The sequence below is a fragment of the Branchiostoma floridae genome, chromosome 14 (genome assembly GCF_000003815.2).
Source record: "Branchiostoma floridae strain S238N-H82 chromosome 14, Bfl_VNyyK, whole genome shotgun sequence".
Classification (NCBI taxonomy): domain Eukaryota; kingdom Metazoa; phylum Chordata; class Leptocardii; order Amphioxiformes; family Branchiostomatidae; genus Branchiostoma; species Branchiostoma floridae.
This window is the reverse complement of record NC_049992.1, coordinates 3,776,999-3,795,816: the sequence shown is the minus strand read 5'-3', so window position 1 is coordinate 3,795,816 and position 18,818 is coordinate 3,776,999. Positions and strand designations below refer to the sequence as shown.

The 18,818-nt window shown below is 43.6% G+C and overlaps 1 protein-coding gene across 1 annotated transcript in view; it reads left to right on the top strand.

The window, feature by feature from the left end:
* Positions 1 to 17,741, top strand: part of LOC118430926 (hemicentin-2-like) — a 30,438-nt gene extending 12,697 nt beyond the window's left edge. The window contains exons 2-7 of the mRNA XM_035841955.1: positions 12,299 to 12,652; positions 13,057 to 13,350; positions 16,128 to 16,181; positions 16,243 to 16,521; positions 16,854 to 17,186; positions 17,668 to 17,741. Of these exons, the coding sequence (XP_035697848.1) occupies positions 12,299 to 12,652; positions 13,057 to 13,350; positions 16,128 to 16,181; positions 16,243 to 16,521; positions 16,854 to 17,186; positions 17,668 to 17,741 (1,388 nt within the window). The remainder of the gene's footprint in view (positions 1 to 12,298; positions 12,653 to 13,056; positions 13,351 to 16,127; positions 16,182 to 16,242; positions 16,522 to 16,853; positions 17,187 to 17,667) is intronic.
* Positions 17,742 to 18,818: the final 1,077 nt, after the last annotated feature.

Genomic DNA, 18,818 nt, shown 5'->3' with positions numbered 1-18,818 from the left:
TTTGCCCTAAAACATACTAATGTTTTATTCACCAGAATTTAGCAAAAAATATCCTAGTACTCAAACATTATTTGGCAAGTCTTACGGGGGGCGCCATAAAGTGATAAACTCGCTGATATCATAGAAGCAATATCCAGCAAGTCTGGTCAGAGTTTGCTCTAAAACATACCAATGCGTTATTTACCAGCATTTAGCAAAATATAGATTCAAAACTTATTTGGCAAGTCTTACGGGGGACGCTATAAACTCGCTGACATCAGAGAAGCAATATCCAGCAAGTCTAGTCAGAGTTCGCTCCAAAACATGAAATGTGTTATTCACCAGAATCTAACCAAAATATAGACTCAAACATTATTTGGGAAGTGGAGAGAAAGAGAGCATAACGGGGGACGCCATTACCATTAACTCGCTGACATCCAGCTAGCCTTGTCAGAGTTAACTTTGTTCGTTACTGTTACAAAACATACCAATGTGTTATTCACCACAATCTTGGCTGTTATAGTATAGACTCAAGCCATTTTGTGCAAGAGGAGTGAAAGAGGTCATTTATAATAGGGTCTTCCAACCACCCCTTTACGGGGAACGCCATAAACGTCCTGATATCACAAAAACGATGGTTTACTCATTTCTTGAAGTTAGACAGCCAAATATTTGTGCAAGGCCCAGTTGTGCGCTAGAAATTACCTTTCAACTTTGATTCAGTAGAGAATAGACTCCGTTAGTGTCACCTCGAATTCTGCAGGTAGTAAATAATGACATCTTGACCTTATTACAAAATCAATATCAAATATGAGACGGCATTCCTAAATTCCTTGAACAGTATTTCCCTCGTTTCCAGCACCCAGGCATCATTTTATGTATTTTCCATGTGTGCAGTTTAAGGTTTGTCGCATCTTACGAAGTAATTGAATTTCTATGTCGGATCAACCGAGCCGGATTCTGTTAACGAAGAGGTCAGAAAACCTATTTCGAAGACCGCGACATTTCGAGAATCCCATCTTGGGGGCCAAATCCTCTTCAGTCAAGTTCAGACATGCTGCACATAACCCGCGATGCGAAGCGATTGTGGGTGTATGGCCGCTCTCTATATTCATAGAAGCAGAATTGGAGGAATAAAGGATACATATGGCGGCTTCATAAGTGTTCATCTCTCTCTGCTAGCTTCAATCTGGCCGCGCACTAAAGAGTGATTCGATCCTTCCCGTACAAATAACTTCTGTGGCAGCTTTACTGGCTATCGTATAACATCCGCACGCCACGCGCGCCGCTTCACATCGATTTCTCCTTTATGATGTAGAAGCTGACAAATTATTCATTTCGGAAAATCGTTTTTCCTTTCGTGGACGTCTTATTCTTGCTTAAAGTAAGGGGACACTCTTATTCAGCGACATGGTTGGGAAAAAGTTTAATGTTTATTATTCTTATAAGTTTCCTTGATACTTTATAGATGAGGAAAATCAATTTCAGAATGTTGTACCTTTCATTTACGTGTTATTCTTGCTTAATGTAAGAGAACACTCTTAACGACATGGTTGGAAAATAGTTTTTGTTTATTCTTCTTTTAATGACTCCTTAATATCTGTACTTTATAGATGAGGAAAACCTTTTCATTTCAGAAAATTGTACCTTTCATTGAGTAACACGTCTTATTCTTTCTCGAATACTTTTAGGTAAGGGAACACTCTTAGCAACATCGTGGGAGTAAAAGCTTAATCTTTATTCCCTTTTTCGCTATTCCGTAGTATCTGTAACTTAGTCAAATAGAAGCGGAAAGCTCAGTAACAGACAAGTAAGGAAATCGTATGTTCCTTTCGTTTCTGATTTATTCTTTCTTTCAAACGATTCCAATTACCAGTAAGGAGAGACGCTTAACGATATGGATGGGAGGAACACATTTCATTTTTCTTCTTTACTTTTAAGATCTGTCTCTTAGCCTTGAAGAAGAGGGAACATCATACATTTCATCCTGTCGAAAACTACTCCAACAAAGCCGATACCATACCGGTATGGTTGGAAGATCAGTTTCATGTTTGCATCCTTTACTTTAAAAGACTTCTGTAGCATTATAGAAATGAAATCGTTAGATTGTTTTGTGTGAAGTATTCTTGAACAATTCCAAGTAAGGAAATACCTTTAACAGGATGCAGAAATGTTTTCATCTTTGTTTATTTTCTTCTTTCCCTTTGATCTATAACTATCACCATAAAAGTGGAGCCCACCTTCATGGTGAGAGTTCAGAACATCGTTCAATACATCATTCTGTTCAAACCATGCAAAAAAGACGATGCTCGTACCGACATGGTTGAATGAATGAATGTTCTTTCTTTGCTTTGACGGGAAACTTTCTTTGAAAAAATCCTATTCAACTTAACGCTGTGCATAAAACTGTGAAGGCCAGGTTAATGTGTTCAGGTTCAGGTACCTTTACACACGTTAGGAATAGGCTATGTGAATTTAATGGCGCCTTTACTTTAACCGTAGCGGAAGTAATTCTGTAAGCCCGTATCGCCGTGTTCCTGACTGGCGTTATTAGCGACCGTGTCCGTGAAACGGTGATTCCGCACCCCAAATTGCGACAATCCCCGCTGCCGCAGCTCGCTTAAGAAATCCCGGCAGCTCGGGGTAGTTTTCTGTGAATGGACATCAATAACTTACGATGGTTGCAATGGGGGGTGCATGAATAATCTCGCTCCGTGTGTCACTTAGCTCTCGTCTATCAGCGCTGATCGAAGCTTTAACTGTTTTATCTCCGAGCCGTTCTGGGTGTGGGTCATTGTTTGACCAGTACAGAATGTGTTCCTAGTTTCTGCAATCATTGCTTATATCGACTGGAGAAGACCCTGTTTGGCAATGGCAGTAACTCGTGCCCGTTGGGGAATATGGGATTTGATATCGAGTGTGCGCCGGGGTTTCTTTCCAATAAAAACAATAATTACGCCGGGAGCAGGGGAGGTAAATTGTTTGCCCTTCAAATGCGCCCCAGCGAACCCTGATAAATAATTGATCAGAGATGTGAGCAACTCTTTCTGGTTCTGTACTCCGGGTGGAAACGACACTTCTCCGGAGTGAGGAACGTGACACCGCAGACATTAATCTATTTATTCATTTCATTCACACATATCCATTAGGGATTAGGAGCAAAGCCACATATGCCACCATTAGCGTCGCAAAGGACGCGGAGTTTGTACGAATGTTGAATTAATGATTAGATCTGAATGCGATGCTGGTGGGTTGACGTTGGTTTGATAGTTTGTATAATGAATTTGCTACAATTCCGTCATTGACAGACTATAATTACAAAATTCAGATATGCCTGGCCACTTCTAATTTGGACATACCGCTTGGTGGACAATTTCACTCATAAATGCGTAAATGTTAACAAATCCCATTTCTTTACTGTTCCTTTCATTTTTGTCGCAATCTTAACAAAAGGATACTATAGAAAAATTGAATTGAAATATCCAGATCCAGTTCAGACACAAGTCTACCGTTCTAAGACATAATACCGGCGTTATGCTAGCATGTGAGTAGAGGGAACACTAACACCGTCAGGCCTCATCATACATATGTAATGCTCTTAAAAAGAGAGAATCTATTGTACAGTAACAGACCGACTTGTTTAACTTGCATATTACACTATGCCAATACGCCATTTATGTTCACATTCCTATACTACACATGTATGTAGTTATAGACCTTAGACGAGTATCACTGTATTAATTGACTTATTACTGTTGCCTTACAATTGTACCATGTACAAATTTTTTGTGTTTTTGCTGTATTTTATATCGTACTTTTTGTTCCCTGAAACTAACCGGCCAGGCCCCGGTTTGTTAAACTGACGCAGGCCTTAGAAAATGCTTACTTAGACTAGCTAGATTGCTTAAAGTAAAGTGGACAGGCACATGAAGAGTCATCCAGCCACGTACAACCAAAGGTTTCTGGTCAACCAACACAGACCAGGTATGACAGAAGGTTGAAGAGCGGCCAAGTCTGAAATCCTATATTTCCCCAATGGGATTTCCTCCCGAGACTCTACTCTATTCCACAAATTTCTAACTTTGTGAGTCCTGCAAGGTCAACAACTCAAACATAATGCCGGGGACAGCAATGCTGTAAGTCACCTTTGCAAAACTTGCCACACTTTCGACATTGCATCCGATCTTCAAGACAACAGTCATAATTATCATCATCATCATTGACAGTCCCTTCCCCAAAGTCCAACACAGACCAGGTATGACAGAAGTTTGAAGAGCGGCCAAGTCTGAAATCCTATCTTTCCGCAATGGGATTTCCTCCCGAGACTCTACTCTATTCCAGTGATTTCTAAGTTTGTGAGTCTTGTAAGGTCAACAACTCAAACGCAATGCCGGAGACAGCAATGCTGTAAGTCACCTTTGAAAATTGACACACTTCCCACATTGCATCTGATCTACCAGACAGCAGACCCTCTCCCCAATCCCCTGACAAATTTCCAACATAGATTTGGTTGCAGATGGAAATTGTAAATCTATTATACCCAACTGGTGAATGTCCGGGACAGCAATGTTGTAAGTCACCTTCACAAATTGTAACATTTTCGACATTGCATCCGGTCTGCCAGACTACATGCAAGTAGCCCCACACCCTCAAATCCCATGATAAATTCCAATATAGATGAAGTTGCAGATGGAAATTGCAAATTCATCATACTGGTAGCTAACTTTCTTAGTCTGGTTTAAGAACCGTGCGATAGTCATCTCCAGTGCTTCCACTGTCTGTCCCGAAGAAGAGAGTTGTGGTTTATCACACATTTTTCCTGAACTGCCAGACAACACCCCCCGATCCCCTGAAAAATTCCAATATAGATGGAGTTGTAGATGGAAACTGCAAATCAATTATACCGAACTGTCTAAGTCTGGTTTAAGAATCGTGCGATAGTAATCACCAGCACTGGTGCTTCTACTGTCCCGTAGAGGAGAGTTGTGGTCTCGCACACATTTTTCCTGATTACCAGTAAACGAGTTGGCGAGTGGCCAGAACGCAGGCAGAATGAGTGTTAAGCGAGTTGGAACTCCGGCCCGATGTGTATCGCTAATTGTGTACTCTGGACGATAAGTGCTCGGGACGCGCAAGTAAAACATCTCGTCAGCACGTGCCGGAGTGGTCTGATTGGAGCTCCGGCCCTAAGTGCTTTACTCTAATAACTCAGCAACTTTGAATTAAACGCCTGACCACCTTCTTTCCATTGGGGGAGAGCGACTGCTGCGGCCTCGCTGCGGTTTCGACTCATAAGTGTTCGGGACGCACAAGTAAAACATCTCGTCAGCACGTGCCGGAGTGGTCTGATTGGAGCTCCGGCCTTAAGTGCTTTACTCTAATAACTTAGCAACTTTGAATTAAACGCCTGACCACCTTCTTTCCATTGGGAGAGAGCGACCGGTGCGGTCTCGCTGCGGTTTCGAGTCATAAGTGCTCGGGACGCACAAGTAAAACATCTCGTCAGCACGTGCCAGAGTGGTCTGATTGGGGGCTCTGGCCTTAAGTGCTTTACTCTAATAACTCACTACCTTTAAATTAAACGCCTGACCAGCATCATAACCATGGCTCCATTGGGAGAGAGCGAGTGGTGCGGTTTCAAGTCGATCGAAAAAAGTGATTGTGGGAAGGTTTTTACATCCCGATTCATGATGTGGTTTCGAAATTGACCACTTAAGATACGGGGTTCGGACAGTAATTTCTGTGCTTTTAACTTCTTCAGGCTGCTGCAGTGCTGCTGAAAGTATATTTTGATGGCCGAGAGTTGTCCAAAGCTATTTAAAAAACACTGACTTCACCAAAATAATTGTACGTTTTTATTTAAACTACGCTGGTTTTCCCTGACTTCTGACTTCGAATTCTAAAGACAACAGTGGAAATTGTAGACGCAAGTGAGTGTAATGTAAAATGATATGTACTAGGCAGACCAATCAGTGCCCCGATGGGATCCACTGTGTGGGATGCCACCATATCTTTCTCTAATTTGCTTTCGGACAGACGAGGACAATGTGGCACTGCACTCAAGTTAGTAAGTTATATTAACATTACCACATACATAGTACAGACAGAATCGAAGGTAAAGGTAGTCTTTCCTTTCACCTCCCCGACCGAAGTCATGTACCCATTTTTACACCTGGGTGAAGTGAGGAAAGTTGTGTAAAGTGCCTTTCCCAAGGGTACAACGTCGAGGGCACGGCGAGTATCGAACTCGGGACCTCTAGGTTCTGACCCGAACGCTCTACCAGTGGCGCCACACACGACGCCACGACGATGCCACTCTGTTCCGTAATGTTAATGAATAAACATCATTACTTTGCTATAACCTAAAACGCTTGCATTCAAGGGCAAGGCCTGTAATTAATAGTTCGACCGAGCGTGACGAAAGCTTTACTAAGAATCAAATTAACCTCCGCTGCTGATGCCACCGCGCCCATCTGTCGTCTGGTGTTGTTATTCCCGACGCGAGCTGCAGTGATTAAGTCTGGCGCTCTCAGGAGAAACGCTTTCTGTGCTTAGCAACAGCCTCCTTCACCGGCCTCTCTGTGGGCATTGGAATATGTCATTATAGGAAAAGTGAGACACTTCGTCTTCCACTGCTTTCAGAAAAGAAGTCAACCCCAAAATGCTTAGATAGTAGCTCTCAGCAGTCCATATTATTACTAGATTAGTCACTGGTTTCCTATGGCACTTGTCAAGTTGTCACCATTGGTATCTATTCCAAAGTCTTTTATTTTCCGTATATTTACTATATATTCTGTATGGTCCATGTTACAACTAGCCCTCGGGCAAGAACTTGCAAATAAAACTTCGCGATTTTCAACCCGTCATCAGAACCTTCCTGGCTGAAAGGCCCACAGAGAAGCCGGTGAAAGAGGCTATCCTGTGCTGCCCTTCTCTAAGTGCCGCGTTTCTCTGAAATTATCTTCTGATGAATGCGACCCGCACATGGTGATATTTTCCGCTGCCGACACCTCGCGCTGAGTGACATTTTGCCTCCTAAAAATCGATGAAATGTTGTCAGAAGTTATAAGAATGTCACAGATTTTATCTTAAGCCTCTGTTACACATATAACCCCGACCTTCTCCAAACCATGGTTGGGAGTTAGTTGTAAGAAAGGTTATCTGATGTTGGGAGTCGGTCGCCGATATTGCCTACAATGCTTTGAAAGCTAGCTGCACCGGCTGACTATTAATTTTGAAAAATAAGAGTCAGAAAGGTCACATTCTGCTTGGATGCATTGAGAGAAGGGAACTGAAGCGAGAATAGGGTGGATTTCAGCCAGAATAGATGGATTGCAGGCGTTACCCAAACAAATACTGAACTAGGTTAGGGACCGGTAGGGAGCAAAGTCGTGAATGCGTGGCGGTGGATTCATGTGCCTAATGTATTGCCATGGACCAAATCCTCCAGAATATCCTTGAATGAGGGTCAAGGTTTCATGTGGATTGGAAGTAAACATAGCCCATCGTTTATACTCTATTTAGTTATATAGAAAGTAGATTCCCTCATTCTAGACACATGAGTAGCACTGACAAGTTTATATTTCTCATGCGTTTTGACAAACCGACAATAGCGAAACCCATACAGTCCTACATTTTCACTATTACCAAGAAGCGAGAAGAAGCCGAACTTTTGTGTTAGACTAGATTTGTGACACTTTTATGTATGTATATATCCTGACTTGTTGTGACCTGTACTTAGCCCGGTTGGGCAAAATTGTACAGCAAAGGTCTTCATTCAATATAAGTAAAGGGGCATACCGAAAGCCCTGATGGCCACTAATGAATAGGAAAATTAATTTGTCCGTTTCATCTCTCTCACAGCTCCGGCAGTAGAAGAGCATTTAATTGCTTATCGCAGCCTACAATAAATTTTACACAATTTACGGGAGTTTCCGGGTCTACACTTAGAATAGCACTGTAAAAGTTTTTAAGACCAGAAAGATTAAGTGCACAGTACTCAGGGGTTTATAGGGAGGAGGCTTATAGACAAGATAAAATCTTTCTTCCAATGATTTTTACGATAATTAAAGTTCGGCACGGCTATGAAATTGGAACGTTAAAACGTTGACGACGGCGTCAGCACATACATGCATATCAGAGTCAATGTTATGGAGGTATCCTGTATCAGTTTTACTTTGAAGTTGATTTATTGCTATGTGAAGATACTTGATAGTGTAATCCCAGAGTCGGGCTGGTAAGGTAATTATTGTTATGTTGTATCAGGTTTAATAGACCAATACTTACTGTCGTATAGTGTTATATAAGTAAGATCGGTCAGGTTATTTTGCCGTTAAGTAAGTCCGGTTAATGGTAGTTTCCATTAGGGTTCAGAACGCCCTTTGTAACGGATATAGAAATAGGAACTTGAAACTTTTGAAGATGAACAAAAAGATACTTCACTCAAGTCAGTTGTTTCGCGTATAGTCGGCGATTTTTCCGTCACTACAGCCTGTGATTCTCCGGAAAGATGGCCGCGGTAGCCCGCTATTTTTCGGAAAACAGGTATGGCTTGAGATTTTCCGACAAGACAGAGAGGGCAGGCAATTTTCCGGAAGGATAGATACGGCCCGCAATTTCCCGAAAAATGCAATTTTCCGGAAAGACAGCTACGGCAAGAAATTTTCCGGAAAATAATGTACGGCCCCCAATTTTTCACAACGTCAAAAATGACTCAAAATTTCCTGGAAAGACAGCTACGGCCATTCATTTTTCAGAAAGACAGTAAGGCCCGTAATTAATTCAGAAAGACAGCTACGGCCCCCAATTTTCCGGAAAGACAGGTATGACCCGCAATTTCTCAGCAGCTCGCAATCTCCAGGAAAGGCAGGTGCGGTAACCATCGCAGCTACAATAAACACCGTTATAAAGCTTCCCAGTAAACCCCTCCACGACTTGAGTGGTGACATAAACCCTCCTCTTCATGGAGCAGATTCTAATCACCGCGCCTGATGGTCAGCAAACGGCTGTTGGATCGGGAATTAGTGCATGGAGGGCTCGTACCGGCAAATATCGACAGAAACGTCCGTAGAGATCTTCTTTATAAATAGCTCGTTGTTATCACTTTTTCTCCGGTCTCAATGACGCTTATGTGGCTGTCAGTTTGTGAGGCACGCTAATACTGTCTGTACATATTCTATGTTTTTCACGTTTGTCTTTGTTTCATATAGGTCGGTGAGTTCCTGAAATAAAGAAATAAAGAATACCCCCTTTTCACGAGGACAGCGCTCTCGCCGCGCTCTCTCTTCGACCTCAAATTTGACAGATCGCTCAACGAATTCTATAGAAAAGAAACGAATCTTTTTACACTTTGTGTGTTTTGTTGTCTTCTTAGTCACACTTTAACGTTTTGTGTGATATGCCCAGTGTGAAAGCGAAGGTTAGACATATCCTATTTAGGTCGCAGTGAGAGCGCAGCGCGATCGCCGTCTAGTGGAAAGGGGCCTTAGTCATTTCAGACACGTCAGGTGCAGAGTCTATTCGCCGCGCCATACGCCAAACTGCACTGGGAATATGTTCTTAAGACTTGTATAGATTCTCGGGTGACTGAAGCGTTTAGCTTTATAAATGGCGCCTTTCATCAATTCTCTTTCGACGCCAGGGCTGTACAAGTACCACAGAGGGCGTATGTGCCAATAAGCGTTAAACCTGTCCAATAGTATTGATCACATCGCGATGATGGCTCAAATATCTAAACGTTAAACCTGTTTCGGCCGCAAACCTTCACCATACGTTCCCTGATGCGTCCATGTTTATCTTTGTAAGAAGCTCCTTGTTGCTACTTTTGTTTTGACGACAGCACCAGAGTTCTTATTTGCCATTAAAAGTTTAAACCTGTCCAACAGTATTTCGTCACATCGCTACACCATACATGCCATAATGGCCCCAAAGAGCATATTTTCTTTTTACAAATATCAGGTTGTTATCATTTTTCTCTCAACATCGGCGTTGTACACGTACCAGAGAGTGCTTGCTAACCAGTAAATCGCAAACTTCTTAATAAATAGAATTAGGTCGCATTGTAAAATCGTATATGTCCTTGATGATGATGATATGTCCTTATCGCTACACTTTTTAGCTTGTTTATAAGTAATCAGTTTGTGCTCGTGAGCCATAATGCGATAAACATGTATTGGCCACAAACATAGATTGTAGGTATTAGGTCCTGATAGTTCCAATGTCTATCTTTATGAATTGCACGTCGTTGTTAATTTCCTCTTGAAGCCAACGCTGTACTAGTACATAGGAATGCTTATGGCCTAAGTAACATTAAACCTGTCCAATATTGTTGGTCACAAGGCGTGGGCATATTCAACTTATGCCCGTATGACTCTATGTTTATCTTTATGAATAGCTTTGAGTTATCTCTTATCCTTGATAAATTGCTGTACAAATACCAGGAGTGCTAATGACCTCAGTAACGTTAAATCTGTCCAATAGTATTGGTCATATGGCGGGGGCATACTCAACCTATGTCCGGCGTATGACTGTATGTGTATCTTTATGAATAGCTTTTGGTTATCTCTTGTCTTTGATACCATTGCTGTACAAATACCAGGAGTGCTAATGACCTCAGTAACGTTAAACCTGTCCAATAATATTGGGTACGTCGTGCGGGCGCCCCCCGGGCATATTTAGCTTATGTCCGTATGACTCTTTGTTTATCTTTATGAGTAGCTTTTGGTTATCACTTGTCTTTGATACCATTGCTGTACAAATGCCAGTGCTTATGAGCTAGAAAGCGTTAAACGTGTGTTGGCAAGATACCTAGATCATACGCACGCTGATGCCTTTAATGTTTATCTTTATAAATCGTTTGTTGTTATCACGTTTGTTTGATGCCAGCGCTTTACTAATGCCAGAGTGTTTATGTGTTGTACAGATACTGACAGTGCTTTCGAGTTAGTAAGCGTTAAAGCTGTACTGCCCGCAAGCTTACATCATATAAGTCCTTATGGATCCAATGTTTATCTTTATAAATAGCTTATTGTTATCATTTTTCCTTTAACGCCGGCGCCTGCACAAATCCCCGAGTACTCGTGTGTCAATAACCAATAATCCTGTCCAATACTTTTGGTCTCATCACTTGATCATATTTGTCCTATTTGCTCTATGTTTGTGTTTATAAACAGCTAGTTGCTATCAATTTTCCGACGCCAGAGTGATACAAATACAGTGAGTACTCATGAGTTAGTAAATGTTAAACCTCTATTGGCCGCATACCCACATCATCTGTATTACCCCAATGTTTATCTTTATAAATAAATCGTTGCTATCATTTTCTTCCGGCGCCAGGGTACGGTGGTACAAATACAATGAGTACTCATGAGTTAGTAAACCTTAAACCTCTATTGGCCACATCACCTGTATTACCCTAATGTTTATCTTTATAAATAGCTCGTTGCTATCACTTTTCGTTTAACGCCAGCGCCTACACAAATAGCCAAGTGCTTATGTGCCTATAAATGCTAAACCTGTCCACCAGTATTGGCCGCATCACTGGAAGATCAAACGTTGCTGTTACAGAAGCTGACGACTTCTCCAATGGCTGAGATTACCATCACTGATCCCAAGGGATAACGCCAGGCGTTGTAAAGACTATAATGGAGGGAGACTGAAAGTGCATTCATAAAATAACGTGGCTGGCGAACCGTGTCTTGAATATAAACATTTAAAGTTTCAGTACTGACGACGACAAGATATAGTTTTATAAGGTTATAGATTCATTTTCACTCACCATAAAGAGTTGCCATATGTGGTCAACTATAAACAAGAACTTTTTTAAATATAAAACATTGAAGTTTGTCTCTGGATATCCTATGGTTAACAAAACGACGAACGAGAAGAGCGAGACTGAGAGTGCATTCGTAAAATGAAAAGGGTGACTGAAAGTGCATTCATAAAATAACGTGGCTGGCGACGCGTGTCTTGAATACAAACTTTCAAAGTCGAAGTTCGACATGATAGACGACAAGATAGTTTATAAAGTTATAGATTCACTTACACTTAACGTACGGAGTTGTGATATATGGTGAACTGTAGACAACATGTTTCTTAAATAGAATATCAAACTTGGTCTCTGGATAGTGAAAGATCTGCCCAAGGCTATAGAGGCTAGGGATCCAGATGGATGGAGGGAGGGAGTCATGTTCATCCGTGCAATCAGCACGACCAGATGGTGATGATGATGATGTCTAGACGTCTATATATACTATGGTTGATAAAATGACACGTTAAAAGCAAGTCATTTTACGTTCTGTATTTTTGTCTCTCTCTTCAGCAGTGTGTACAGCCTCTTCTGGAGTTAATCTGACACTACCGGAAGTGACGTATGGCACCCTGGGAGACCCCGTGACCCTCCCCGCCACCTTCAGCACCGACAGGAGGGTCATGAACATCGCCTGGTACAAACTGGACCCCAGAGAACCGACCTCCCGCACGCAGATCTTCTCCTACTACCCTCCTCTCCAGACCAGGGAGTCGTACGGAGATTACGTCGGCAGGACTTCTCTAGAGGACCAGGCGTCCCTGAGGATCGCCCGCACCAAACCTGCAGACGAGGGGAAGTACATCCTGTCTGTGTCTGTGGAGGGGGTCGGCAGCAGCGAGGGACAGGTTCAACTCTTCCTTATGGGTGCGTTTATGTCAGTTTTTCTTACAGCTAGTTGATATGGGCATGTCAGTCCATGCATTACATACAGCGGTCAAGCGGCTCTAGTTGGGGGGTCAAAGGTGTCTGGGTGCTTGTTCTGGTAGGGGGCCAAAGGTGTCTGGGTGCTTGCACTGATATCTATAGCGTACGCTGCTCTTATGAGGGTGTATACAAGATCTAAATTTAGTCAAGAGAATTTCAAGCTTACCTACTTGTACAGGCACTGTATCCCTTGGAACTATCTCATATATACTATCTCATTTCTTCTTCTTTTTTTCGTACTGCATAGCCTCTTTGCAGAGATTAACTGATTTAGACCAGTATAAAAGTGATATGTTCTGATAGACGTAATGCTCATGCCGTGTGTTCTCTTTTATTCTGTCCAGTCCCTCCTACATTGAGAGTGGGTCCGTCCAACCCCTACGTCACCGCTTGGGGGAAACCAGCTCTTCTGACATGCGCAGTGCAGGGTGCCAAACCAAACGTGACGTCACTGCACTGGGAGAAGAACGGCGTGATGATTGACACTTCAGGGTCTCACACCAAGTTCGTCGGCGGGAACCTTCAGAGACCCGCCCTCCACATACGTCACGTGGGCAGGGCAGACTCCGGGGTGTACGCATGCGTGGCAGATCACGTGGTCACTGTCGTCAGAGCAAGCCTCGCCCTGAACGTTTATTGTAAGGATCTTCCACTGTTATCAATCAAAACGTCGTGCTTATTTCTATCAAGCTGCATTTGTCAGATAACACGCAGCCACCGTATATTCACAGATAGCTTAAGGTAATTGCTTGCATAATAGATATAGAAGTATAAATAGGCATCTCTAACGTTGTTATCAAGTTACCATTATCAGATAAGACGTACACGACGTGAAAAACGTACGTGTGAAGGAAGTAACGTAATCATCACATCCATTTATAGATGTTGCGGTATAAGTATCCATCTGGGGTTAGCGTGAAATCAATCTTCACCTATCAGTGCGGAGGCGTGTTCATTACATGCCCTACTGACAAGCCTGATGAATTATACACACGCCTTTCAATTCCAGTCATCGCCCGCAGATAAAGTATTCAGCGTTAATACACACATTAATCTCCTGGACTCTATGACGTGAATCATGAGCTATAAGCCCCGTGACAGCCGCCTGTGATATAAAACACACATACATGTACATATTCTCTGACATGCTCCGATGTGGTGCCCCTGGGAAAGGCACTTTACACCAATTTTCTCACTTCACTCAGGGTTCGTGCGTGTGAACAGAAAGTTGAAGGACGAGTTTGGCTTATGTTATCGTCGTACGACCAAAAGGTTTCTTTGTGTGAACTGGCCTTAAGGCTTAGGGTAGGGATTTTCGTCGGAAGGGGCACAAAATGGACGTCCCGTTAAAGAAAAGAATAGGGGTCCTTCAAGGTGTGTACTTGTGGATAAAAAAAATCAGTCTGGGTATGCAGTCATAAGACTCATTAAGACTTGTGATGTAAACTGTATCTCTGTCATATACTTTGTCTGACCGTTGCCTATTCATTCATGCCTGCAGGCCGATTTGAACTTTCGTGTATAAGCAAAGGTTCAAACAAACAAACAAGCAAACAAACAAACAAACGAACTGTGCTTTTCGGTATACGCACAGATCCGGTGCATTAAGCAATGCATGAAGTATAGTTTACCGGGTATGCGAACTACTAGTATATGCTACCCGGATGACACCCAGGCTAGGGCGGTACGCCATGCACGAGGTAGTTTACCGGGTATGCGCGACACACTGCGATAAAATACATTACATTTCCACCGTCCTGCTCGGGACAGCATCCATCGTGCCCCAGCTGCGCGTTACTGCAACATTGATCAGCACAGATAGGATTACGGTTCACGGCTAGATTATCCCGGGGGTCGGATCGATTATCCTTACGGCCACATTGATTCCCCTCCCCAGTCGATAGCGCCATCAGTCCCCGTGGGCGCGCACGTGAACTGTCGAGATCCCAGGGAAGTGCTGAAGTCGTAATGGCAGAGTAAGTTGATTTAAGCCGCAGCAAGTCGAGATTATGGATGTCGCCCACTGTAAACTCCAAGAATACTACACGAGTGCGAAAGGGAAAAATCCCTATCCCTAAATCTTCGAAATACTGACCCGGTTATAAAACTTGAAGTGACAAAACGTGGTTAGAATCAGGGCCAACCAGTATTCCATTCCTCTAGAGTATACTTGCAGAAGAGACACTAGTGTGGTAGCCTTGAGTGTTGTTGTAGAAGTGACACAAGCATAACATCACCCCTAGAGATACGTCTCACTAGTGTCACTTCTGCAACTACACTCATTGACTCAAGGCTACCATACTACTGTCAAGTCTTTAATTGTACTCAAGGCTGTTACTTCTACAAGTACACTCAAAGTATCACTGAAGAGAAAAAAAATCCATGTGCGCGTAGATGTTATCCATAAAACTTTCCTGCTATGGCCTACAGTAAGTTGATTTAGAGACCTAATGGACGAGACTGGGGCAGCCCTGACAGTCTGGCGCTGTAAGACACAGTTCTGCGGCTGGCGATGGGTGTTAATGAGTCGGCTCTTTTATCCCGCAGACAGCGAATAACGCAACCAATCACGTTATCAGTAGAGAACAGTTAACAAGGACACTAATCAGGTTATCCATAAGCATAGCTGACAGGTGAGGTAACAAGAACTGGCGCTGGGCAATGGAGAACAAATCAGATCAGGGCTTCCCGCGCAGAAACAACCCGGCACCCGGGTTTCAACAGCGATGTACAGGGCTGTAAATCAATACCGGGTATCATGTCGAAACCGCTTCATTTACAACTGAGTGCCACTAGCACTGCAATAAACTATCTTGCATAGCCTCTTCATGCAACTATCTATTTTATATGACAGAAATAAATGTCGTGATTCCCGAACAGCACTACTTAGGTAGGTTTGTACAAACTTCCAGGCAGGTTCGACACACGGTGTCTGGGGGAGATACGGGACTTAAATTGCTTGGCCCGAGCGCCCGTACATTGACGTGCCTAATGAAGTGGGTCATCACAAAAAGGATGTATAAACGGAACTAATTTAAAGTCGTTATGTCTTTTCACGACCACGTCTGTCCTTGTCTCAGATCCATCTTCCGTCCTCAAATATTTCTGACTCCGCGTCCGACGCTGGAGTCGCGTGCCAGTATGGGGCATTAATACTGAAGAAGGTTGTACTTTTCTGTTCCTTGGCTTTGTTACAGATCCGTCGTCAGTCCTGAGCATCTAAGACTCCGTGCACGACACTGTAGCCACGTGCCAGTATGGGACATTAATACCGAAGAAGATTGTAGTTTTGTCTTCCTATGGTTTGTTGCAGATCCCTTGTCAGTCCTGAACGTCCCACACTGTAGTCAAGTGCCAGTATTGGACATTAATATCGAAGAAGGCTGTAGTTTTGCATTCCTTTGCTTTGTTACAGATCCGTCATCAGTCCTGAGTATCTCAGACTCCGTGACCGCCACTGTAGTCACGTGCCAGTATGGGACATTAATACCGCGAAGGCTGTAGTTTTATGTCCATTTGCTTTATTGCAGATCCGTCGTCCGTCCTGAGCATCTCAGACTCCGTCACGGCCACGGTGTCCGACCACATCACCCTGCAGTGCGTGACAGACGGGAACCCCCCTCCCAACATCACCTGGTCACGTGACGGGGTGTGGCTGCCAAGCACGTCAAGCCGCCTGACCAGGGACGCCTGGACCTCCACCCTGCAGCTGCGTGACGTCACGGTGAATGACAGCGGGACCTACTGGTGCAGGACCAGCAACCGGGTGGGGAGGGGGTCCTCAAGGTCACTGCAGGTCACCATCAGAGGTACGCGTTATGTAACATGATATTCTATTCACTGCAAAGAACATGCATTAAAGCTGGTACCTCAAGCTCATGCTATAGGACTCAATGCCACACTACATCGCTACCGAGGGCCCAATACAGTCCCTGTCGTTATGTTCAATACTAAGAAAAATGAATTACGTTTAGGTTTATCATCATTTGGGTCTAATAAAAGGGTGTCAGTTAATATTTTTCTGCCATATATCTAAACGCTTTTTAAACGTTGAAAATGTAAAATAAAACATTGCATTAACCGTCATGTGACTCAAGACTCTTTCAGGCCTTCTCTGACCGCTTTTGGCGTTGCCTCACAGAGTCCAGACTGGGGATCGGCATCTCGACCCTAGCGGTTGTGGTTGGTGCTACAGACAGTGTCCTGGCGATCGTGGTCTGCGTCGCGCTGTCCACTTACATCGTGCGGAGGCGGCGGCTTCAGTGCGGGAAGAAACGGATCCCGGTCTACCCTAAGGCGGTCAGACAACAGCCAGCTCGTGTGGAAGGAACAGCGGAGCCGTCTCCGTACGCATCAGCACCTTACGTCACACCACCTGCCACGTCACCACACGTCACAACACGCTACGTAAACACTCCTGCTACGTCAGGCTACGTCACAAGATCTACAACTTCACCCCACGTAACAACGCCTGGTACGTGATCCTGTGTAACAAAATTGACCACGACAGCTAAAAACTGGTAAACGAGTATAGATGTGTCTTTGCTAATTATCATAAATTTGCATCGACAGCTAACTATCGTCATGATCATCATCATCGGAAAGATACAGGTCAGTCGATAGAAAATATTTGTTCCATTGAAAACAACAATTAGCAGTTCACCGTTAGTTCAACGTTAGTTCTGTGTGCCTGCATATTGACCCAAACCAATTAACGTTAGTTGTATATTCCATTGGACCCATTTCCTGGCCTGCTCGAGATAGACTGTCAATCATGGCCTTGCTAACATTCATTTTGGCCGAGAAAAAGGAATAATATATCACTTATGTTGAGTGTATCGTGGTCCGTAAGACCGATGAGACTATGGCACTGGTGAGCTGTTATCAAAATTGCCCACATTTTCACACGATATAGGATCATTTCTATATAACATTGCCTTGTTTACCCCCAACAGACAAGCCCCCGAACGGAACAGCCTGCAACGGTGGCATCAACACCATCCGGAGAACGCTGGGACAGAAAAGTTAGTAACCTTCCCGATTGGCCCGGTCGTCTCGCTGTCGCGAGTCTCTATATGTACGTGCCTCAGTACCTAAGCCAGGAATTGGCCCCTTGTTCCCTCCGTTAGATTCCTCAATGTTGCGCGGGCTAAGACCCTAAAGATAACGTATAACCTAAGTCCTGACTTTTACGATCTGGTCATTTCATGATTCAGCGTTTGGGGGAGGGGGGCTTTCCTTGGGGGCTGGGGTCGACAAACTCCTGTTGTAAAGTTTGACTTTGTTAACCGGTGTTAAATTTGTTATGGCATCCTTATTACACGATCGAGCATCTTAGCTCTCCATATATATCAACATGCAGGTCAGTCCTCGAATGCGATGTGTTTTATCAATAAACCATTTAACTGATTGACAGATTGAGCGATTGTCGCTCTTGGACCTTTAGACGGTCGCTCATGCATGTAGCCCTCCGGCCATACATGAACATGCAGTAAGGGTGATCATTAACACAGCAGTACCGGCCCAGAGCGTGCATGGAGGTATGATAAAGGTTGGACTGACAAGTCTACGGGCAGAGGGGATCATCTAGCCCTGGAGGGCTTTTAGTGCCGAGCTTCACACCTTATGCGCATATAATGTTTAAGGATTTGGCCCCCTACAGTGTTTCTGTACCTTATGGAATAAAACTTTGAAAGAAAAAGTAAACCGAGATACTTTACTACGGTTTAAGCATGTCGACCAGTATCTATTTCGTCTCTTATACAAACAAACGAACAAACATACAGACAATGCATAATCAGGAAGTTACCATCGCCACCGAAAAATCTCAAAACATCGATGATAAAAACATTTCTGTTTTCTGGAAACTTAAACATTCTGTGAACGTGTTTCACAAAGGCGCTGTTCCCGTACGCGTCATTTGTTTTTTCCAACTTTTGATACCTTTTTGTTGCTGTGTTTCACAGAAAGGCGGCATGCCCGCGCGGTTTACTCCTACCTGCCGCGGGAAGAGAACGAGCTACGCTTGGAGGTGGATGACGTCATCGAGGTGCTGGAGGGGGAAGATGGCGGCTGGTGCTTGGGTTACCTGCGGGGCAGGATAGGC